This window comes from Passer domesticus, chromosome 1, assembly GCF_036417665.1.
Source record: "Passer domesticus isolate bPasDom1 chromosome 1, bPasDom1.hap1, whole genome shotgun sequence".
NCBI lineage: Eukaryota > Metazoa > Chordata > Aves > Passeriformes > Passeridae > Passer > Passer domesticus.
Window position 1 is genome coordinate 159,509,600 of NC_087474.1, and position 24,405 is coordinate 159,534,004.

Here is a 24,405-nt window from a genome sequence, read left to right on the forward strand (position 1 = left end):
TTCCTCCCTTTCTTTTCTTTCTTTTTTTCCTTGCAATTCCCACCTATCCAGAAATACCTACTCCCATCCAGGACTAATGGAAGTGTCCCCTAAACCTGAAGAGAGCAAGAGGACCAAGGAAGAATTCTGCTGCCACTCTGCCTTGGGCTGTACCACAAGCTGGACTTCTTACTGACCCATTCCCAGGAGTCCAGCTGCAAGAAAAGAAATTTTTCTTTTCTTTCCAGAGCCTCAGATGAATATGTGGAAGAAATTCTTCCCTGTGAGGATGGTAGGTCCTGGCACCAATTTCCCAGAGAAGCTGTGGCTGACCCATCCCTGGAAGTGTCCAAGGCCGGCTTGGATGGGCCTTGGAGCAACCTGGGTCAGTGGAAGATGTCCCTGCCCGTGGCAGGAGGGTTGGAAATAGGTGATAATCAAGGTCCTTTCCAACCCAAATGAGATGATCTTTAAGGTCCCTTCCAGCCCAAGCCATTCCATGATTCTGTGATTCACATCACAGAACTTTCATTCTGTGATTCACATCACAGATCTTTCATTTCCTTTTGAACCTTCTTCTAATTCCTAATTAGACATGGGAGGATATCTTCACCCACTTGAAGAGTTTTATCTGAAATTTCATGCCCTTTTATTTCTCCAAACCCTTTAAAAATCTCCTCCTAACTCCTCCAGTAGTGACACACTTCCAGTTCTTGTCTTCCTGCTCCCCCTCAAAATGGGTCTAGCAGGAATGTCCCACACAGAACATCGAGTTCTGTTAAAAGAGTTTGCCTCTTTTATTTAAAAACACAGAAAAACCCAGATGCTTCCATGAAAAATTTGTCTTTAGGTCAGAAAACAACTTGGATATTCTAAGAAAAAGAATTTTAGGGAACTCTTTCCATCAAATGCCCTGATGAATCCTCTTTGCTCTGTGCTGAGGTCTTGGCTCTGCTGCTCTGCTGTCACTGGATTTTGTGAGGGGCTTTTGTGTGTGTTTGTTTTGTTTCATTTTTCCTGCTCCTTAGTGAGATCTTATCATAGAGGTGTTGGAAAAGCATCTTCAGCCTGGAGATCCCGCTTGCCTGGTTATGAAAGTTCTGGAACAATGACTGCTGGAGCGTGGCTCTCCCAAAACCACAGTCAGTTGGAAACTGGGGTGTTCCACATCAGAATCAGCTGCACTTTGGTGCTGGGTAAAATAACCTTTTTATTCCTTCTTCCAGCACAGCTGTGTTGTGTGGCTGCTCTGCAAGCCATGGGAAAATGAAGTTCAGGAAAAATAATTCTTGTTATTCATTACTTATGAAACTCTTGCTCATCTTCTGAGGTCTTGGTAGCTCTTCCATTTGTAGATTTTTAACTCCCACCAATGGTGTTGTTTCAGGATATTTATTGGTTTGTTTAAGGGCATGTAGTGACAGGACAAGAGGGAATGGTCTTAAGATGAAGGAGGGCAGGTTTGAATTGGATATTGGGAAGAAATTCTTCCCTGTGAGGGTAGTGAGGCCCTGGTACAGTTTGCCCAGAGAAGCTGTGGCTGCGCCATCCATGGAAGTGTCCAAGGCCAGGCTGAACAGAGTTTGGAGCACCCTGGGATAGTGGAAGGTGGGTTGGAACAAGATTAACACCTCTTCCAACTCAAACCCTGCTAGGATCCATGATTCTCTGCTGGCTGGTGATCTGGGAAATGGTTTGGGATGTCTACCTGAAAAGCACAGTCCAGACGGAGCCCAGGGTAGCCTGGGGAGGGCCTGTGGGTGTTCCAGGCTGGGTGAGTTGGAAGGCTCGCTAGACAGGGAATGACTTATCCTTCCCACATATCCCCAGCCTGAACGATGTGCCTGTAAACTGATGCACAGAGAAACAGCACCAGTAACAGCTGAAAATGTGCATCATTCCCACAGATTCCTGTCATGACAACTGCAGGTCTGCCTTCCTTGTTCCCTCCTCACCCTCCAAAATTAGCTCCTGCTGTTGCCCAGACAGGGTGGGGATGCAAAAATCTGGCTGGACAAATCTGTCCCCAGACCACTCTGAAATGTTCTGTAACATTGATGACCATTTTTCTCAATTTTCTGTGTCAAGACTCAAGAACCAGAACCACCTTGGGATTGACTCATCCATTCCTAGGCAGGAGCTACTCAAGCCACCCCTAATCCTTACCCAGTCCAGCCCTAATAATCTCTTCTCCAAGAGCAATGGGGGAGCTATCACATCCAGGTTTATTCCTGTGTCTCGTGGGTGTTTGGAATTGCAAAAAAATTTCCCCAGGTTGGATGGGGCTCTCAGCAACGTGGGCTGGTGGAAGGTGCCCCTGTCCATGAATTACATGGTCTTTAAGTAGAATTAGATGGTCTTTAAGGTCCCTCCCAACCCAGGTGCTCGCTGTGGGGTCACCACATCTCGAGTGCTTTTTTCACAGCCTCCTTCATGCAGAGAACATCTCAGAGATGACACAGGAAGAGCCTCCCTCCTCTCCCATGAAATCCTTGTGGGAGACTGTCACTGCCTCGGAGTTTGAGCTGCTGAACTGAAAAAGGAACAAAGGAGTTATTTGCAGGATACGTGTTGGGAAGAGATTAAACCTGACAACTCAGCTACGGAGCCTTCCCCAGGCTAGGAGAATATACAGAACTGAATTCTATTTTCCCTCTTCCCCAGCTGCTGGAGGAAGGATCATCCCCTGAGTTCCTGGGTTTTAACCCTGCTCTACAGATACTCTAGCACTGAACAACTTCTCTCTAGTTAGTGAGGTCCCTCAGCACTCATCCTTCATGGTCATGGCTTGGTCATCAGGTGGGGACTGGGAGGGAATGCCTGTTGGAAGGAGGCTTTCCCAGTCCCAGCTTGGATGATGCTGGGTCAGTACTTCAAGTGATTGCTCAGGACCAGTCAGGAACAGCCAGAGCTGTTCCTCCAGCCAAGGGGGTTTATTATCCTTCACAATCCTTGTTTTTAGACATGTGTCTCTTCTGACATCCAAAGCAATTGTCTCTTCTGACTTCCAAAGCAATGCACCCTTCCTGCTGCACCTGTAAACTCCACCTTACTTTGGGCAAATGTCAGGGCAGGGTGACAGCCACTTGGTTTGGGGAGGGTGAGGAAAAAGGAAGGCCAGGACACTGGCAGGAGGTTGCCAAACTTTACCACCCCACTCTAAAAAACTGGCTCTGATCTAAGCAGAATGACTGAAACCTCAATTCCAGCTCTGCTCAGCTGAAGGAGCTTTAGGTGATCCTTATTTTCCCATCACGTTCATTGAGATGTAGGGTAATGTTAGACAAAGTTACCCTGTCTCATCTCCAGTGTCCCAGCTGAATGGTCTGACTGGTGCTAAGGACAGGCTTTAAGGACAGACTGACCCTCCTCATCCCACAGACAGACTGATCTCATTCCAAATGGTATTTTGGACATCCTCTAGGCTGCAGCCAGCCCGGGATATCTCACAAGGACCAGGACAATTTCTTCCCTGCCCCTGAGCTCTGGGCCTGGGGCCATCCTGGAGCCCTGAATGATCTGCTTCGATTCTCCTCCCCCGGATGCCACAAAGGTTCCCCTCTGCAGATCGTTGTCTCCTTGGTAACTGAACTACATCAAATTGCAACGGGCTGGAGCTCATCAGCCTGCAGAGCCCGAGCTGGGAGAGGGGAAGGAGGGGGAAGGATGGGGAAGGATGTGGAAGCCTTGCTCTGGCTCATGAGGGACATCTCACAGGCAGACCCACTAAATCCCGCTGGACTTTTCCCAGCTTCCAGCTCCTGCTGCAGCTGCCGTGTATGACAGGTCTAACAGCACATCCACCTCTTCCCAACATCCTCTGTTTGAGGAAAACTTTGGTGTCTCCAGGCACTGCCCCATCCACTCCTGATGGATCCCACAAATCTGTCTCCCATTGTTTTGAGCCCTTCCTGTTCCCACACAGAACTTGATTATGGGGAGCAGGGGATATGGCCCAAAGTTAAACCCACAGTATGTGTTTAATTCTCTCTCTGGCTGAAGGTGCTGCTATGGGGATGTTGGTTGGGTATTTTGTGTTTTCTTCCCTTCCCCTGTTTGGTGTAACTTTGGTCTTCTTTCAGCATCCCTGGGCTGTTTGATTTGCAAGCAAGCCTGGAAGGTCTGGCTAATTTTGGCTTTAAATCAGAATCAGCAGAGGAAACTGGTACAAAACAGTGAAGATTGGTTTATCTCTGCCAAAATTAATCACCCTGCTCCAGGCATCTTTTCCATTTCTTCTTCACTCCGGGTCTTCTTTCCCTCTCACTCACCTTCGGAGTCTGAATCTTCAGAGTCTGAGTCTCCTCTTTCCCTTCCAAGTGGGCCCCAGCCCAAAAGTCACCTTGCAGACCCTGTCACCCTGATATTCAATGTCTGAAAACTCAGACCCAAGACAGAGGAGTCAAAAAACAAAACCCAAACATCTCAAACTTGAGTGAGCATGCAGTGATCCCAGCTCCTCCATCTTCAGAAGGCTGGGCAGAGGAAATCTCATCAAAAGACTGCTTTGCTTTTGGTATATTTTTAATAAATATTAATATATTTGGGTTATTTTTTTTTCCCTGGCAATGACTTAAAGGGGTAGAAGTCAGTGTGGGCATTTAGAAGTGCAAGGAACCAAAGTCACAACTCCTCCTGAGGCAATTCCTTTACAAACAGCACCAGTTGTACTTTTGGAAGGACATCATTAGACAAGTATTATCCCTCCAGCCCCTGGCAAAAAGTCAACATTTGCATTTAAATAGTTCTTTTGCTACCAAACAGAGGCATGTTACAGAATAGCTGCACGGAGATAAAGATTCCTTTAAGACGGGGGGGGGGGGGGGGGGGGGGGGAAATCTTAACCTCAGTGAAAGCCCAGCCCATTTCCCATGTGCTGTCAGCAGAGGAGAGGTTATTTATGCATCCCAGAGTGTGCCCGCTGAGATATAATCTACTGCTCTCAGGAGCCTCTGCTTGCTGGAGGTGGAATTATAAGAATTAAAAATTACAAGCGTAAAACAAGGCCAGTCTAAAATGAAGTATTACCCAGTGGGTGTAAATAATTCATGGGCAAAATAACCCTCCTGGGTCCCCCATTGATTCATCTCACTCCATGGATGCAGAGAGGAATAATCTGTTGGAGGGGCATTGGAAAACCTCCACAGTGCTTTTTTCAAGGGGCCGGGGTGGTTTCTGAGGAGCTCTGGGCCATGAATGGCTCCGTGGGGAACAATCAGTGACAGCACAAAATGGACTTTCCTCTGATAATAAAACCTTTCTCAGAGCTGACCAAGCGAAAAGAAAACACCATTTGGTGAAGGGGGGAAAAAAAAAAAATCATGTTTTACTACTGTGCTCCAAGCAGTGAGTACCAGTAATCTGCCCTTCACGTGCAGAGATCCCTGAAGGACCCACCAAAACTTTCTCTGGCAAATATTTGCCTTTCAGCACAACTAAATCCCTTTCCAAAGGAGAAGCCTGGCTTTTAGGAAAGGTTTTTCTATGTCTGCTGAGTGCAGGCTGGCTGTTTGAGGTTAGAGGTGGAGTGTGGATGAGGAGTGAGAAGGACCTGCGAACTCCACACTTGGGATCATAATGGAAAAATCGGGATGGGAGCTGGCTGGTTCCTCTTTTCTGAGTGCCTGGCACTGGGTTAGTGGTTGTGTCACTAAAACTGCGGGAAAACCAGAAATTCTCCAGATTTTTCTTTTTTTTTTTTTTTTTTAGTGTTGGAGAATCAAGGCATTACTTTATTCTGCATGTGCAACAGAAATAATTTTGTCCACACATTGCCTGCGTTGTGTGGAGAAAATCTTTCAATCACACATGAATTTTACTATATTTTCCACGTACTTACATAGTCAAAACCCAGAGAAATTCACTGGTTCAATGTTCATTGGTCCCAGGTTACACAGTTCTTAGTATTTGGGTTTCTGTTGGAACCAATATTACCACCCTTCCAGTGAAGAAATCCCTAAAATCCAGTCTAAACCTTTCGTGGTTGATTTAATCATACCTGACTATTTGCTTTGCTCCTCATCTCCCCATTTTGTGTCCCTAGCAGGGTTTTTGTCTGTGCTGGAATTTAAGTGCTAGACCAGAGTGTTTCCATCTGGGAGGGTTTAATTTTGTGTGGTGTTTTTTCTTAGTGCAGTAGAGATGTGTGGGAATGGTGAGGAATTAATGAGTTTTGGGATGTTTTATGGGGGAAAAAATCCCATCTCATGCACATGTCCCAGAAGCTGTAGCTCTCTCAGTCACCAGTAACCACACCAAAGGACCTGGTGCATTGTCCTGCCTGGGTTTATCACTTGACTTTCCCTGGTGCACATTTAGTGTCTTCCAATAATTCTTTTTATTTTTTGAGCTAGTTGAGGGCATTTTCCCACTTTGTTTTCCAGAGAGAAATACTGGACTGATGTTGTTTGTACCTGCAGTTGGTAGTAGCAGACCTCCCCTGTTTTTCATGGCTCTGCAAAGCTGGTGAACCAGTAAGACAAAAAGTTTCCTGCAAGTCAGAACCTGATTCTCGAGACAAGAAAAGGTGAATTACCTTAGGAGGAAGAGAAAAGCCAGAGGAAATACTGCTTGGACACATTAGGATTCTTAAAGAACTTTGAAAAAGGAAATGAGTAAGAAAAGAAGGCAGTGTTTGGAAGGAGGGGACACAGCTCTGGCTACTGGGATTATTCATTCTCAAAGGAAACATAAACGAGCTAAACAAGGAAAATGCCACGCAGAGATCACACATTGTTTTTAAGGACAGGCCCCTAGACATGATCCCTGCTGCTGAGCTGTGACCCAGCTCCCAATCAATCTCTCCTTCCTGAAATGTCACTAACCTGCACTTAAGTGCAATAAGCCTTCCCAGCCTAATTGAAATTCTGAGCCAGAGTCGGGAGACATTTGCTTCAAGTAGTGTTTTAATTGTCTGCTCCCCAGGCTGGTAACAGGATATTTTGTGCCTTGTATTATTCAGGGAGACACCAGAGCTCAACCTTTCCCTTCAGGCTTGTGCCCCTCCTGTCTTGGGTTGCTGTTCTGTTCTTTATTTGGCCTCTGCTCACGCATTACCTGTGTGGATCCTTGTGTGCCTGCTCAGCCAGGGATCAGAACCAGCCCATCTGCTTGGATGCAGCTTTTTGATTCCACTTTTCATCTAGAAATAGATAATTTCCGGGAGGCATCAGGCTGAAACCAGACCCCTGGGCTTCTGTAGCCTGGAGTTATCTTTTTCTCTTAGGTTTAAGACAACTCCTTTTTCCTAAGCACTTGTCATTATAACTTTCCATGCACCAGTTGCTGTAACCAGGAGATTATTCTGGCAGAGAGTAGAGGAAGACTCAAACTCCCCATGGCCTTTCCTCCCACGAGTGCTGTACTGAAGCCATGTCCAGAAATGTGTGCATGAAACCAGGCTGAAGTTATGGAAATCACCACAAAACATTGGATAAGAAGAGGTATAATGAGCCTTAATGACCATCTTAATCCTGGTCCTGTTGGCATTGGGTCCAGTCTGTGCTGCAGTTTGGAGGAGCTGGGTGATTAATTTCCTTGAAAGAACCTTGCTGTCCTCCCCATGAAGGGGATCCTACAAATGCCCTACATGGACTCAGCCCTTCCATCATCTATGGATCAGAATCAAGGAGAACAAAAACCTTCCTTGAATGTTTTATGTGGGCAGGTACCACACCTGTGCAAAGAAGTGGATTTGGTTACGATTCCTTTCTGGATGAAATTTTGACTGTGGGATATCTGGTGGGTTTTTTGGGCTACAACAGTCTTAGTAAAAACCACAGGCTTGTTTCCAGCTGGGTTCTATGTCCAATGTCTGTATTCTATGTTCCGTGGCCACAAAGAGCAAAATTTGTCTTTCCTCTCCCAATTTCATCCTCTTTCCCATCATTACCAGAGACACTCCCACCTCGGAAACCAGGCAGAGGGAAGGTGACTCTTTTGGGGTCATGCATGAGATTTCTGACAAGCCCGAGCAGACATCCAGAGTGCTGTGCTGCTGCTGGTCCTGCCCCTTCAGAGGGGGACAGCTCCCTGCCCACCTCAGGTGCCCTGGTTCCAGTTGGGTCTGCAGAGAACACCTGCAGGTCCTGTCCTGAGAGGGGACTGCCAAAGGGACAGCTGGACGTGGCTGTGAGTCAGCAGGAGCAGGAGAGGCACCTGGATAGAGCGAGTTCACCACCTGCCTGCAGCAGGCAGGGTTGTTCCTTCTCCTTTCATACAGCTTGGGCTTGTGGTCCGTGCTCATTTTAACCTCTTGTGGTTCTCTGCCATCTCTCACCCCTGATGAGGGAAGGATTTCTCTGACCAAAAAAACATCCTCAATGTCTAAGGAGGACATTTGGTCTCCTTCTATACTCAACAGAGGGAAATGGGTGTTTCTAGCAACATGGCCAAATATAAAGTCTGTTTTTTCAGAGTTCTTATTTTCGTCCTTTATTTATGAAGTGTCCAAGTGGCCAGGTGTGCACCACAGAGCTCTAAAACCACCTGGGCTGTTTGTTGCTCACCTGGCAATGCTCTAGACGGAGGGGTCTGGGATCTTGTAGTGAGCTCAGAATACAGATCAGGCTGCTTTTGTATTACTCCCCTTTAAATCCTGCTCTGCTGGGACAAGTGGCCCCCTTGAGGGGGGGAAATTGTGTTTATGTGTAATTGATTTGGAGTTCCTCAGAGCTCTGTTCTCCTGTCAGTGCCCGAACAGCTGAATGTTCCAGGCTGCAGAGGTGGAGACATGAGCTATGCCTTTTATTCATGGGGTTTCTTCTCCCTCTTCCTAACAAGATGAACTCACAGTCTCTCCATTTCCTTTTTTTCTCACTAACATTTTTTGGGTGCAGCTTTACTGATATCTCGCTCTCATTCCCACACATTGCCATGCTGCCTTTTGAGACAGATTGTGGAAAAAAAAACCCCAAGGGCTGATGATAACATTGAATTTGACACATTTGGACAGTTTTGGGGAGTGAAGACCCTTCCCATAATCTTTCCTCATAACCCAGCTTTGCCAGCAACATTTCTTATTGAGCTCCTGTTTTGAAGTCCACACGTTCTCTTAGCTCCCAGCAGGAGACACCAGAAAAGGCTCAGCCTCCAAATTTGAACCCTTTATTTTTGATTTATAAAGTTAAATCACTTGAACACTCCCCATAGAAAGTTTATTGCAGATTTGGTGGCAATAAATGGACTGCTACTCCCCTTTAGCCTGTTTTGTCCCAGGAAACTTCAATGGGAAGTGCAAGGAGCACTTTGCTAAGAAGGAATGGAGATACACAGATACTTCCATCTATCAAGATGTGCTATCCAAGACAGAGCAGGCTTAAAAAGCAATTTTCTCATTATGGATGGGTAAAAGCCAAGGCCAAGCGTGCAGGGCTGAGATATTTGCTTTGGTGGTAATTTGAACAGCTGGGAAGTCCTGGTGCTAATCCTAATTTTAGGTTAATACCTAAAAATATCTCACAGATGTGTAAAACCCATGGATTGTGCCAGATCTACACTTGGTCTTGCTAAACAGCTCGGCCAGTAGATGTTGCTCTTGGCTCATACTGATGTGCTAAAAAAAAAAAAAAAAAAAAAAAAAAGGAAAAGAAAGGAAAAAAATAGGTGTATCCAACCTGAGACATTTGGGAAGCCTCTGAAGCCAGGCAGTGCAGATCCATCCTTCACCAGCTTCCCACTCTTGGCCTTCATGGGCCATCCCAGATGGCCCCAGAGAGAAATAAAATACAACACAACTCCTCAGACAGCAGTCACTGGTAATTAGTAGATACAATTATTAGAGTTGTTTGCCTTGTGTGGAGTGAGAATTGCTGGCCAGGCAGTTGGTATCTCTAGGGGAGGTTGCAGTCACAGAATCACAGTATGGTTTGGGTTGGAAGGGACCTAGAAGATCACCCAGTTCCACCCCCTGCCATGGGACAGAACCTTCCACTATCCCAGGTTGCTCCAAACCCCATCCAACCTGGCCTTGGACACTCCCAAGGGTGGGGCAGCCACAGCTTCTCTGAAAAACCTTTGCCAGTGCCTCACCACACTCTTGAGCGAAGAATTTCTTCTTAATATCTCATCTAAATCTCTCCTTTATTACTTTAAAACCACTCTTGCTTGTTCCTATTGTTATCTTCCATGTAAGAATTCACTCTTCCTCTTTTTTAAAGCCTCTTTAGCTACTGGAAGGCTGCAATGAGTTTATCCAAAGGGGATTTAGCCAAGTTCCTCTTTTGGTGGAGTGTTATAGGAAAGGGAATCACCTGGTGCACTGGCTCTCCATCCTGAACAGTCCTGGCCATCCAGGATAACCCAACCACTCCTGACTCCTCTGAGCACCAGAGGTGCCAAAAGGGAAAAAGGAGGCAGGGAAGTCTTCCACCATCTGCCTCTATCCTCTATTCTCATATGGATTAATTTCCAGTCAGTCTGGGGAATGTGCTGGGAGGAAAACACCGCCCTTGGTCCACCCAGAACCCGCCTATTTGCTCAGACAATCTTGTAGCACAGGGATATTTTTCTGCCTTCCCTCATAGGAAAAAAAAAAACCAAAACCCTAATGCACATGATGATTAGCAATTAAGTAGGGTCAATAATTTGTAAAGTGGTCTGAATCCCTGCATATCTGTTACTAAACCCACTCCTCTCTTCCCTCTCCACACACACTCTGCAGCTCCAATCACAGCAGTGATTAGGCTCTGCCTAATGCAGGCTCTCAGGATCAAGGACTGTCTGTGACTGTTTTGCCTATGGAGTGCCAATCCCAGAGCGAGTCTCATTTTACTCAAGGCCTCTTAACACTGCTGGAATATAAATGGCAAATGGGAACAACAAGAAAAGTCATTTACAAATTCCTGGGTGAACTCTGAGCCTTGGTGGCATCTCCTCATCTGTGATGAGTTAATCGCTGGATTCTCTGCCTTTCTTTTCTTAAGCAGCACCTCAGACCAAGGGAATTTCACATCAGATTTGTCTCTAGGAACAAAGGGGTTTAAGCCTTTAAGACCTTGATCTCGCAGGACTGAAGATTATCTGTATGAGGGGCTGGATCTGCGGACTCAGGGTTAAGAAATTCTCCTGCAGATGCTTTTATTAGGGAAAAGGTTTTCTTTTAGTGGTGATTACAGGAGAAATCAGAGGGAGACCTCACCTGTAGCAAGGCAATGTGTGTTCTACATCAAGACATTATAAAGAATAAGAGCTTAACTCCTATTTAGTTTTCAGGCTGAGACCACGACTCTGTTGCCTGCAGGACCACACAAATTCTTTTGGCATTTCCTTGTGCCACTCTGGGACTTTGAAGGGACAGACACGTGTGAATAATCCCCTCTCACCACTGATAGAAAAGGCGACGACGACTTTGGGAACGGTCAATTACAAATCAGGCTGGGAATTGCTTTATTCATTCTAATCCAGGGTCTCTGAGGGATCTGTGAGCAAATTGCTGTGCCTGCAGTCTGTTTAATAGTGCCCCAGCTTCAGATTCCCAGCAATGATGCTAAGGACTCTCATACCACACCTTAATGTCAAAAGATCAATATTAACCTCGTCATTATAATGCTGGTAAAGGTTGATGATATTGATTTCTTGTCCTTGGTGCCAAGGCATGTTGGATACCACGTGGTGATTATCCCAGATGCAGAACTGCAGCTGCTGCCTCCTAAAAGTCTCATTAAGCAGCCCGAAAGGAACTTCTCATTTGGATGCTTCCAATGGCTTGAACATATCCCTGCCTCCTCCTTGGACTGAAGAAATTGGAGAATTTAGGGTGATATTCTCTACTCAGAGAGTGGTGAGGACCAGAGAATTTGTGGCTGTCCCATCTCTGGATGTATTCAAATCCTGGTTGGATGAGGCTCTGAGCAATGTGGGATAGTGGAAAGTGTCCCTGGCCATGGCAGGTGGGTTGGAACTCAATGATCTTTAAGGTTCCTTCAAACCAAGACATTCTACTATTCTGTGATTCAGCTTCCCCCCAAATTCTGCCTCACCTCACCCAAGTGTTACACGAGCCAGCCATTCTGCCTGCTCCCCTCTTAACGAGGGGACTTGGAAAGGGGCAGAGGCACAGAAACAAGCCTGAAACCTGCTCCTTTCTGCAGTGGAAAGCACAAACAAGGTGTCAAGGGCAGAGCTGGGAATGACAGAGGCCGCCTGGATTAGCATCTTCCTGTGCAGGGTGAGTGTATCCGACGGCTCAGAGAAGGAGAGGACCCTGGCAGGAGAAATGCCTGCTGACAACCTGCTTGTTCCCCAGCCTGCCTCGGAGGTGACCTCACAAAAACACTTCCATGTGGTTTTCAGCCAGCTCTGTTCCCCTTCCAGGCAAAATTCACATCTCTGTATGAAGAGGGATTGGCTGTGCCTATCAAAATCTATGGAGTTTTTGCATTAAATATTTGGTTTAATAGTGCTAACGTGCTGCCTCAGCTGGAGTTTGGCTTTTTTGGCTCTTTTTTGGGAGTTGCTCGTGGAGCCAGGAGTGCTGGGTGACACAAATTGTGTGGTGTCCTCATCAAAACTGCTCTGAGAGGGGACACCTGGCTCCTGGGTTGTCCCCCCAGGTGATTTTCTCTCTGTCCTTCTGGAAAACATTCAGCTGAAGACAATTTGACTTCTCTCAGTCTTGTAAAGATACCATGAGCGAATATTTTAGCTTTACAACACCTCCTCAGCTCATCCTGCAGAAACAATACTGGCACAGCCCTGCCTTGCAGTGCTCTTGAGACAAGAAATATGTCACAGCTCATGGAGGAGTGAGAAACTGCAGTGTTGGGGACCACAGGAATCCTTCAGCTGGAAATGCTGTCCAGGAAACAAGATGGAATTGCATGGGCTTGCAGAGCTCTGGGTGTTGCATTTCATGACATTTATAGGTTTATGCAGTGTTCTGCAAGGCTTTTATAGATGAAAAACATAGCACTTCCAGCCAGGAAAGATGGAACAGAGAATCATTGAATTGTTTAAGTTAGAAAAGCCAACTCAGTCTAAGATCAGTGAGTCCAGCCATTAACCCAGCACTGCCAGCCCACTACTAAACCCTGTCCCCAGCAGATCATGTAAAGACATGAAAGGAAATTTCACAAATGCTCTCCTTTGATAGCCTTTTATGAAAATAGATTGTGATCCTGCTATCAGGGAAGGTTCCACTCAACTTGGGCTGCACGGTTAGATTTGAAAGGAATCATATATTCCTCACCATGGGGAGACACACGTGGCTGAGCTAATCTGTCCCCTCTGTGCTTTGGGGTCTGCAGCAACATGAAGAAGCAAACAGTGCATGAACTCAGCTCTGGTGTGATTTATACAAATTCAGAGAGGTTCAGGGCGGAGAAGCATTTCATTCCTCCCTGGCGATGCAGGCTGGATTTCTCCTCACAAGTCTGTTCTCTGATATTTTCCTGCTCTGCTTTGAAATGAGTTAAGTGATTAGGCCTCCATGGCTTTCTTATGGGAAGATTCTTCCATGGTTTTATTTGATCTCCCATTTCAGACTAAACATTTCCTTTCTCATTTCCCTGCCCACCTCCCCCACCATTTCCACATAAATAATCTCTCTTTATCCCTAGTGTTTCATTTGCAGGGATTCAAGTAATAAGCACAGCTTTATGCTGGGTTTCCTTGAAAGCTGCACACTGGCCTCATTTCCATCTTCCTTAAGTGATTTGTAGAGCAGAGGGAGATTGAAGCTGATCCTAAATGATTGTCCAGATTTGACCTCGTTCCCTTCATTTGCAGGGACTGGGGAATGCTGTGGGAATCAGTGGCAGCTTTGCCCACTCAGCAGCTTTGAAAAAAATCACATCATTTATTTGGGTGCCCAGAAGGGAGTGACCTGAGCAGATTCTGGCAATTTTGGTGGTGGGAAATACTGACCTGACCTAGAGCTGGCTGTTCCCTGACCTCATCTCCATGAAGGAGAGTCACAGGGTTAAAGTCATGATAGGAACGGGCCAAGCAACTGGGAAAGTACCAGGAACCATCTTGTTGGCAAGATCAGGGGTTTTTTGGCCCAATATCCTCTCATTATCAGTGGCTAACAAGGGAAAATAGCAGAACAGGACAAACACACAACATCCAGGCAGCCTGAAAGGAGGTGTTGGCCAAGTGGGGCTTGACATCTTCTCCCAGGCAACCAGCAACAGGAAAAGAGAGAATGTGCCAGGAGAGATTCATGCTGGACATCAGGAAGAATTTCTTCACTGAAAGGCTTGTCAGACATTGGAATGGGCTGCCAAGGGAGGTGATGGAATCACCATCCCTGGAAGTGTTCAAGAAATTATTGGATGTAGCTGTGATTTGGTCAACAAAGTTAGAGGTTGGACTCTATGATCTTGAAGGTCCTTTCCAGCTTTGTACAACTCAGCAGCTTGAAGCCCAGGGAACTTCTGGACAAGAGCTGCTGGGTTTGTATCTATTACTATTTATGGGTTTGTCTTTCGTGCTTCTCCCCAGTTATGTTTCATATTCATAGAAACTTTGGTGCCTTTCCCTGCCGTGAAAGCATTGCACCGTTTGACACTGCTCTGTGTCTGTAAATTATGTCCTTCACTGGTTTTGCACCTGCCTCCTGCCCGTTTCATTTGACACCCCTCCATTCCAGTACTGGAAACTTCAAGGAGCAGTCAGTCCCTGGTTACCTTGCCCTGCAGCTCATGAACTTTTAATGCATGTTTATAATTTTTCTCCCCTCACCCATCTTCTTTCCATGGAGAAAAATTCAAACAATCATGGAATGGTTTGGTTTGCAAGGAGTCTTAAAGATCACCTCATTCCAAGCCTCCTTTCTTGTTCAGGGACATCTTCCACTATCCCAGGTTGCTCCAAGCCCTGTCCAACCTGTACTTGAAAACTTCCAGGCATGGGACAGCCACAACTCTGGAGAATCTGTGCCAGGGCCTCACAGCCCTCACAGTAAACAATTCCTTCCTGTTCTCTAATCAAAATCTACCCTCTTTCAGCTTAAAACCATTCCCCCTTGTCCTACCACTGCATGTCCTTGCAATGAATGATTTTGATTTTTTAGGGAGCTTGGGGCATTGGTTTTTATAATAATGTACACAATCTGCAAAACAGCAAAGTGTTACATGGGATTTATGTTGGAAAGAGCAGAGAAGGAACCATTGGAGTGACTCACTTGTGCTGCTGTGACTTTCATCACATGGGATACAAGGAGGGGACATCCCCCTGAAAGATTTCTCTCCTTTTTTTTCCCTCAGAAGGAACAAACTGAATGTATGACTTTCCAGGGAATGATCACTGGTTGGTGTAATTGAAGGATGTCTCCAGAACAACCCCTTCTGGACTTGCTGTTTTCCAGAGCAGTAGAAAGGAGAGTGATAAAGGAACAGCTTCCTCACTTTTTGTCCCATTGTGTAACAAATTCAGGATTCAGATGGTGTAAGACCATCTCACTCTTGATTTCCCTTCAGTATCCTTCCCCACTATTGACATAAGAAATTACATTTTTCCCCTCATTTGCTAATTGAGATGATTCAGAAACTGTGATATAAATTCCACTACAAATGTTCCCAGTGGTAGCACACAGAGCTGTGGTGAGGTTTTTGCAGTCTGGACGTGTTTGTCAGACACAAAATGCCCTGACCTGCTGAGTTGGAGACAGCTGCCAACAAGAAGTGTCTTCAGCTGGGTCAGTGAGAGGCTAAATCCAAAAAAGCAAAATTGGAGGTGGATGTGGAGTATCCAAAGCTCCTTTTGCTGTGCTGTCTCATGTAGATTCTTTGGTTTTTGCTGTTGTCATTGCCATCTAATTTAAGGGATTGCTGTTAAATTAAAAGGCATGATTGACTGACTGGCATCTGAGACACATTGCAGCTGTCAGCTGTGAAGATAAACTCTGGATGGGGATGCTCATCTTCCTGAAGATCAAGGGTGTTTGGACCAGGTGTGTAAGTGGAGCCCTCTCAGTTAATTTCCAGTAGGAAAGACCCATTCTTTTGGCATCTCTGCTTGAGATTCAGAATGAGAAATGCCAAATATGAGCTTGCTGGTTGATGTAAACCACCTCGGAATTTTCTCCATTTAACCGGAGAATTAAAATGCATTGGGTCAGCCTTGCATGAAAAGTAATTTGTTTTAGTCCATGGTCATGATAAGAACTGACTGAGTAGGATCAAAAAACTCTTTAGAAACTGGATTAAAGGCCTCCCTGAATGACAGGCACTCAGACCAGCCACGAGCCTCAGATGCAACAGCCACCTTCGTTAAAACACATTCTAGGAGCTTGGGCTGCTCTCCAAAAATAAAAAATACAAGTTAAACCTGGCTGTGTGACCAAGGTGACAGCTGCTGGTTGTGATGGGAACCTCTGGAGCTGGAGACATGAGCCACAGCTCCTTCAGTTTAGGAGGATAAAGGGCAAAGTGAGAGAACTCCGTGGTTCTATGAGACCATAGCTGAGAAAAACTTCACAAAGTGGGAACGGGTTGGGTGTGTGACCTTCGGAGGAGTCTGTGCCTTTGAAAAGCAAAATCCTGTACAGAGCAGTTGCAGCAGCCTCATTATTTGTGGATTAAGGACAGATGGCAACTCAAGCCACATCGATCAGCGGGAGCAGCAGTTTGCTGAGAGCTCGTGGAACAGAACTCCAGGGGTAGCAGGGGCTGTCTGCAAAGGGTCCCATTAACTTCAGAGCGAGCCTGCACTGCATTTCATGTGGATTCCTCACTTCTCAGCATCAAAAAACATCCAGCCTCATGCTCGAAATGGAAGAAGGGGCAGAGCAAGGGATTGTGTGGTGTGCAAATAAGGATGGAGGTTTTATAGAGGGTGGAGAGTCTGTGGGGGCTGTGTCAGCTCAGCCAGCAGAGACTGAGGGATGGACTGATGGATGGGGCAACTGTGCAGCCTCTGCAGGGACCACATCACACTTGCCTCCCTTCTGCTGCTCCTGCATTGGGCTGAAAGCATCTGTGTGACACCACAGCCATTGTAGATCATTCCACAGCCATTGTAGGTCATTCTTTTCATAGAACCATGGAATCATTAAGGTTGGAAAAGATCACCAAGCCCAACCACCAATGTAGCACCCCCACCATGTTCTCCACCACCGCGTCCTCCAGTGCCACATCCACACCTTTTCTCAACACTCATGGGGATGGTGACCCCACCTCTTCCCTGGGCAGCCTGTTACAGTGCTTAACAACCCTTTCTGTGAAGAAATTTTTCCAAATAAACAATCTAAAACTCCCCATGGCTCATCTTGAGACTGTTTCATCCTGCCACTTGTTACTTGGCTGACACCCACATGACCACAAGCTCTTGTCAGAGAGTTGTGGGGAGAAATGAGGTCTCCCTTCAGCCTTTTTCTCCAGGCCAAGTCCCCCCAGCTTCCTCAGCCACTCCTTTCCAGAAGCCAGATGCAGCAGTGGGCACAAGAACCCTGTGTTTTCCTCTTGGCATTTTCCCCCTGAAATGTGGGATAGGAATAACTTCATATAATAGACCCTTAACCACTTGTTTACAGCTCCACTAAAAAAGACAAATCACTTGAAGCAGTGAAGGACTAGACCCAGGAAAAGAAGGAGGATTTCAAAAGGTTTATCTGACAGCCAATAAACAAGATAAATAACATGCAGCATTTAATTTGTCAGGACCATGGTACAACCTGATGATAAAAAAGGACCGCTCCATAAAGTGGGGAATACCTTTGTCTTGGCTGTAAATGCCTGGGTTGATTTACTAAGTGCCCTGGTAGTTCTCTAGCTCCTATTTAGTACTCACAAATAGGATGGAAACTGGGGAATAAGGAGAGGAAGGAAGTTATCTGAGCTCAGCCTCATAAACTGATCTCATTCCAGTTAAGGATTTGAGATCATGACAGTTTTTATCTTATTTTGCCTGGTTCTCCCATTGCTGAGGATAAGCAGAGTAAGAGTTACCCCCTCTGCTCTGCTCAGGTGAGATTCCACTTGCAGAGCTGCCTCCAGCCCTGGGGCCCAGCACAGCAAGGACCTGGAGCTGTTGGAGGAATCCAGAGAAGGCACCAAGGGGATCAGAGGGATGGAGCAGCTCTGCTGTGAGGAAAGGCTGAGAGAATTTGGGTTGTTCAGCCTGGAGAAAATAAGCTTTAGGGTTACCTAATTGTGCCTTTCCAGTACCTGAAGGAAGCCTACAAGAAACATGGAGAGAGAATATTTACAAAAGCCTGGAGTGACAGGACAAGGGGGAATGGCTTCAGAATGAAAGAAAGGTTTTGCTTGGATATCAGGAAGAAATTCTTCGTTATGAGGGTGGTGAGGTCCTGGCAAAGGTTTTTCAGAGGAGCTGTGGCTGCCTCATCCCTGGAAGTGTCCAAGGCCAGGTTGGATGGGGCTTGGAGCAATCTGGGACAGTGGAAGGTGTCCCTGCCCCTGGCAGGGGATGGAATGAGATGACTTCTGAGGTCCCTTCCAGCTCAAACCATTTCATGATTCTGTGATTCTATGATTTAAGAAATCAAACACTGGCACCTTCATTATCGCTCCCTCTTTCCTGTAGTGAGACCGGGCAGCATTCATTTCTCATATATTTCAGGGGATCAGTGCTATAATGGTCATATCCCAAATTGCAGAACAGTTTGAATAATCCATCATCAACCTGGGAACACCACAACAGCCAGTGAGTCCGGGCCCATATTTTGCTTACAAACACAATATAAAATAACTTCTAAAGACACTGGAACAATTATGTATTTTGTCTCAACAAAAAGCATCCCAAATAAATCACAATCCAAGCCAAGGCTTGCGTAAAGCTGCTTTCTCCCTTCCCCAGTCTCACTCCTCCTAATCTCCAAGGGAATGAGATGAAAGAAACATCCTGAAAAGGGCAAGCCAGGATCTGAGTAACTCCTAAACGTGTCTGGTTACAGATATCCTATTGATCAGCTCCAGCCTGGCATCAGGATACCTCCCATTACACCGATGTTTTCCCTTACAAAGGAAACACAATCTGTCTTCCATAAGGAAATGGAAGACAAGCCTGTGTTCCCGTGCTCTTTAGAGAAGTGACCAGCACAGAAAGTGACTTTTGAGGGAAAGACAATCCTCCTCAAGGTCAAGTATTTGTTTTGGGCCAGTAAAAACTCCATCCTCCACGCTGCTGCCAGGATCTCTGGGCACTTTGCTGGCAAGTTCAATGCCCTCCAATTCCTTCCTGCTCCATTGTTCCATGTTATTCTCATGATTAAGTATCTGAGCAGCTTCCATGGCCCTCAGCAGAGGGAATGTTGCTGAGCCTGTGTTTATTTTCACTTTGTCTTGGAGGGAAAAGTTAAACCACAACCAGGCTGGAGGTAGCAGAGTATGAACTGGTGGGTTTTTGCTGTGGAGGTGGACAAGTGTTTGCCCATCCCTGTGCAAGAGGGTGCTGGTAATATCCCTAAATTCTGATCTGGAATAATGAACCTAGTTGGGTTAATTTTTCCATGCAAGGATGGTGTCATGTCTAGGGTGTGTAGGGACCAGCAGAGCCCAGAGCTCAGACTACAGCCACAATCTCATAAACAGGAAGGCTGGGTCAGCTGAAGTGCATCATCTGCATCTCTGAATTCTCTGGCTGTTGGCAAGGGGGGAAAAAAAAGGGGGGGGTGGGTTATTTCATTTTTATTTTAAAAACAAGAATTTTCCCAGTGTTTCCTGTCTTCAAAAAAACCTGCATCTTAAGCTCGTTATCCCTTATCTGTGCCTGAGCACAGCACAGAGCTGAATTCCCTGGACCTGAAACATCTCCGAGGGTAGCTGTGGGTAATGAGAGAATTCTCAGCAGGAAAAGCAGCCATGTGAAAGTGGCCACCTCTGGGCTGAAGGGCCACCTCTGCTCCTCCCCATGAGGTGGACAAACGATGGAGCAGAACAGTGAAGCCAGGGCTTATTTCAGCAGATTTTAGATTGCTGCATGCGGCCGATGGGGAGAGAACTGACCACTGAGGGATGTGACAGCTTATCCATCACCTGGAAGGACTGGATAGTCCCCTGCTGTCCTTTACAACCCAAAACTCAGCCTTGCTGTGCTCCCTGCAGGTGTTTGGACTGTGGGAGGCCAGCCAGATTCAGATGGTCTTCACAGTCCATCCTGCCATCAGCATTTATGGATGTTCCACCCGGACCTGTTGCTCTTGGCAGGAAGCTGGAAAGGCACAGGGTGGAGAAGGCTCAGAATTCCCCTTAAGTAGCAGGATCATCCCTGCAGCCAGGTGGTTTGGTGGATCCATCAGTTTTCAGAGCTGTAGGTTGTGGTACAGTGGGGAAAGCTGAGCATTGCTGACACCAGCATTGAACATGGCCTGGGAGAGGAGCCAAAAATGCACCTTCATCTTGCTCCCTGTGGATTCTACAAAGGGTGCTGGAGGAGCATGTCATTCCCATGTTATTTCCCCACCAAAGCTGTCCTTGAGAGCGGTGCCTCTCTGTGGCTGGTGGGGTCTGCAGTGTGGGGAAAGGAAATGTCTTTTTTGGGGGAATATGAGTGGTGGAACCTTATCCCCTCTCACCTTCCTTGTCTTCACATTGTGTGTTTGTGTGCTGGCAGAAGGAGGAGGTGCAACCTCACTGATGGTGGATTTGTACCTTGAAGTGGTTTTTGCTTGTGTCTTCTGGGGTTAGAAGCCAACAGGACACAAAAATAGACAGAGGGTCTTGTAAGAGGGGAACTCTTTGCCACAGTAAGCACAGGAAGGGCAGGACTAGTTGGAATCAGAATATTCTGAGGTGGAAGGGACCTCCAAAAATCACTAAATTCCAACTCCTGGCTCTGCACAGGACAGCCCAAAAACTGCACCACATTTCTGAAGGCCTTGTCCAAACACTTCTTAAACTGTAGAAATAGAAATAACTGAAGAGAAGTCAATGTAAAGTCAGGCAATGCTTCTCCCTTCCCCTTCTTGACTTTCTGGGCTACCCTGCAGCGTCCAGTCCCGCTGCTTTTAGAGACACCCCAGTTTTGAGTCTCGGCAGCTGGTGCACGGCAGGGTCTGCGCTGCCTCAGCTCCCCCGGGCTCTGGGCTCTCACGGAGGCTGACGGGGCTTTTCTGGATCTTGCCCAGGTGGTTGGAACTCCTGGTCGGCCTGGGGCGACTGCACCAAGGACTGCGGGGGCGGCCTGCAGACCCGCATGCGCTCCTGCAAGCCCCTTCCCAACGAGGGCCTGGCCTGCGAGGGAGTCCTGGAGGAAGGACGGCTGTGCAATAGGAAGGCTTGCAATAGTAAGTGGAGGCATGTTCCCTTGCACGCGCGGGGCCGGGAGGAGGAGGAGGATGGCCTCATCCCCATGGAGGACGGAGGGTGCTGTAGAGGCTCGGGGAAGCTGCCCCAGGGCTGTGTTGGAGCAGGGAGCCCAGGGGAACGTGTGGATTTGGCTGTGCATGGCCCTGCCCGTCCCTGCCTGTCTGCACACGTGCTGGCACAGTCTTCCTGCACCTTCCAGGCCTTCAGCCCAAAGAATTTATAGGAATCTGTAAGCAGGCTTGCATCAGGTTTTTTATCCTGGTGGTAAATCAGCCACGTCCTTATAGGCTTTTTTTTTTTTTTTTTCAGTTGTCCCAAATAATTAAAGCTGAGAGAGATGTTAATCTTGCTTCTTCTTGGTTTAGCTCAAGAGCAGCGACCCTGCTCCTTTCTTTTACAAATGGAAGCTCCTGGTGATGAGATGTAGAGAAAGATCTCACTGTTAGACAGGGATTGAGTGCTGCAAAGGCTTCAGTGTGTGCTCCACTCTCCCCCTGTAATGCATCCTCCTTTCAGGTCCTTTTCTCCAGAGAAGAGGGCATACAGTGCCCACACCAGTCAGATACTGATGGGTTGAGCTGGTGAACCTCCAGCACTTTCATTCCCAGTTATTCTGGTGCTTTAAGCTGTGTTGAGAGGGGGATTAATAGGAAAAGCCAACTGCAGACACAGCTCAGCTCAATAAATGCAAGCAAATGGCTGGTTATAATTATTCCCTTCTTTTTTATTTCAAATTCAGAGTAGAGAATGTTTGAATAACTCCTCCGACTAGTCAAATAACTAAGGAAAGTTCAACTGTCTTCAAAGGCTGGGAAGTATCTCCTGATAAGGGAGAAGTTCAAATAAAGGGACATAAATATATTCCTCTAATAAGGGCTAAAATGATTTCATGCATTTTTTAACATTTCCATAAATTTAAAATATGTTGCAATTAGGCTTAGACTTTTTTTTTTTTTTAAATGAAACCTGGTATATTGAATTCCATCTCCTTGACTCACAATTGCTAAATTCCCTCTGAGATTTGCTCTCACCAGGGATATTTAATCCATGTCCCCATGCTTGGTGGTGACTTTGTAGTCATGACTCAGCTGTGGCTTGTGGCAGGGAAAGGAATGCAAGGACCTGGAAGCTGGTCCTGAAAAATTCCAGCTGTGGGATTGGGGTGTGCCTGAGTGGAGCTGGAGGAAGGGCCACACCAGTCTTGGTGAACAATGCATGGAGGAAGAGATGGCACTGGGAGTGGGAGAGGGGGATCTGCAGGGCTGGTCACTCTGACTGTGGGAACACATAGGACAACAGGCAAAAAACCTCCCTAATGTGTCCCTCCCATGCTGGATAAACTATGGGGGACCCAGTTCCCCAGATTCTCTTTGCAGGACATCCTTCCTCATCCCTAATCATCTTCCAAGGTGTCCATGGGACCTGTTTGATTCTTCTGCAGGCCTCTTGATGTGGTGAGAAAGGGAAAATCCTGTTTTCCAGGGCCAGCCTCATCAGCACTGAGCAGGGGGCATAACATCTTCCCTTGACCTTCCTCAGGGGCAAAACTTTGGTTCTTCTTCATGTTAGATCTCCTGAGGTTGTGGTGGCAAGGAGTGGGATGGGGTGGAGAACCATGGAGGCTGGGTTGGATTTCCATGGCATGGAGTGCAGCAGTGAATAATTAATCAGTTTTTATTCATTATTTACTTCACTTTTTCTGGAACACAACAATCAGCAAAGCCAATCCTAAGTGCAAAAAACCCAGAGGGGCTATGATTCAATAAATTATTTCACTTTTATTTCACTTGTCTTCCTGTCCTTTTTCCATTGCATTCCCAGTCAATTCTTCCTCCAAACTGCATTGGGCTTACCTCAGCTCAGATTATTTGGGAAGAAGGAATTTTAAGTTCAGTGGAAAGTCCTAGTGTGGAAGGAGGGTACAACAGAGTCAGGCAGCACAAACTGATTTATTTCACTGAAATAAATTAATTCTGATTAATTGTCCCAAGACCCTCCTTGCAGACAAACTGCTGAGCACCATTTTAATGTTTTTGTGCTGGAAAGGATTTGAGGGGATATGTGAGTAATAAGTCTTTCCAGAAGAGTTCTCCATGCACATCTTGAGGTGTGTGTCCTACTTCCAGATAAACCTGTGTCTCTTCATATCAAAACTGTTCACTTGGCTCTCAACTTGCCTCTCAGTGAATCTGTCCCTTGTTCCCTTTGCCCAAGGAGATGCACTTTTGACCCAAGAAGGGTTTTTCATTTTCTTGCACGTATCTTTTCCTTCTCTTTACTTTGATCTGCACCAAAACCTAAGAGGATTTAAAAGTAGAGTATAAATCCTGTTTTAAATGTGTCACTGTTATTTTCATATTGACTTTTGCTCATAGATTTGTTAGGGATGAGTAGAATGTTCGTTCATTCCCTGGAACTGTTATTATTCAAAGTGTTCATTATAAGCTGCAGTTAAATAGATTCTAATTATTTCTCTTTTTTTAATTAAAAGAAAAAAAATGAAGAAAAATGGAAAAAAAAAAAAAAAAGAAAAAAAGAAAAGAGGAACTGGCCAGGAGATCAACTTTATATTCAATTGTTCAGCATTTAAGCAGCTTGTAATAATACCTGACCAGCTCTCCAAATATTGTGGAATAGCTGAGATCTTAATTTTCTAGTAGGGAAAAAAAGCAGGAAAAAATATTTTCATTGAACAAAGGGCCATCTGTAATCCTGATAAAACAGCAGAACAAAACAGGGATGAGTGCTCTGATACTTTCATCTTTGCTGAGGAGGTAAATTGAAACTTGTCCACTGAGAAATTGCTGGCCAAGCAAGTTGGTTTAGAATAACACAGACATCCCCCTACCTTCAAAGCAAGGATAAACCCATCTTTTTTCTTTCACTCCTCCTTTCCCACTTCTGCCAAAGTGGCTCAGAAGCTGACGAGTGATTAGCAGGAGTGTTTTAGTTGTTTAATTGGATCTCCAGCCTCTGGGGCTGGGTTCTCAGAGTGATGACACTCAGCTCCCTGGAGCTGCTGAGAGGAACTTTTGTGGAAGATCTTTGGGGGTCTCGTTGGTTGTTTTATTTTGCCAGGTCATGGCAAATTTTCCAGAGCTGTCTTGTCACACAGCTCCTCCCCCAGGTGGACCTTGCCCAGGTCCTGCCATTTTCCTCTTCCAGACCTGCCCCCAGGTGGGCCTTCAGCAGGTCTCAGCATGCAGGATTGGGAATG

The 24,405-nt window shown here is 46.2% G+C and overlaps 1 protein-coding gene across 16 annotated transcripts in view; it reads left to right on the top strand.

Moving 5' to 3' along the window:
* Positions 1-24,405, top strand: part of ADGRB1 (adhesion G protein-coupled receptor B1) — a 282,418-nt gene that overhangs the window by 101,273 nt on the left and 156,740 nt on the right. For 14 of the 16 annotated variants that reach the window (XM_064399042.1, XM_064399067.1, XM_064399077.1 and 11 more), the window contains one exon: positions 21,008-21,166. The exons of the other annotated variants lie outside the window; for them this stretch is intronic. In XM_064399042.1, the coding sequence (XP_064255112.1) occupies positions 21,008-21,166 (159 nt within the window). The remainder of the gene's footprint in view (positions 1-21,007; positions 21,167-24,405) is intronic. 16 annotated transcript variants of the gene reach the window in all.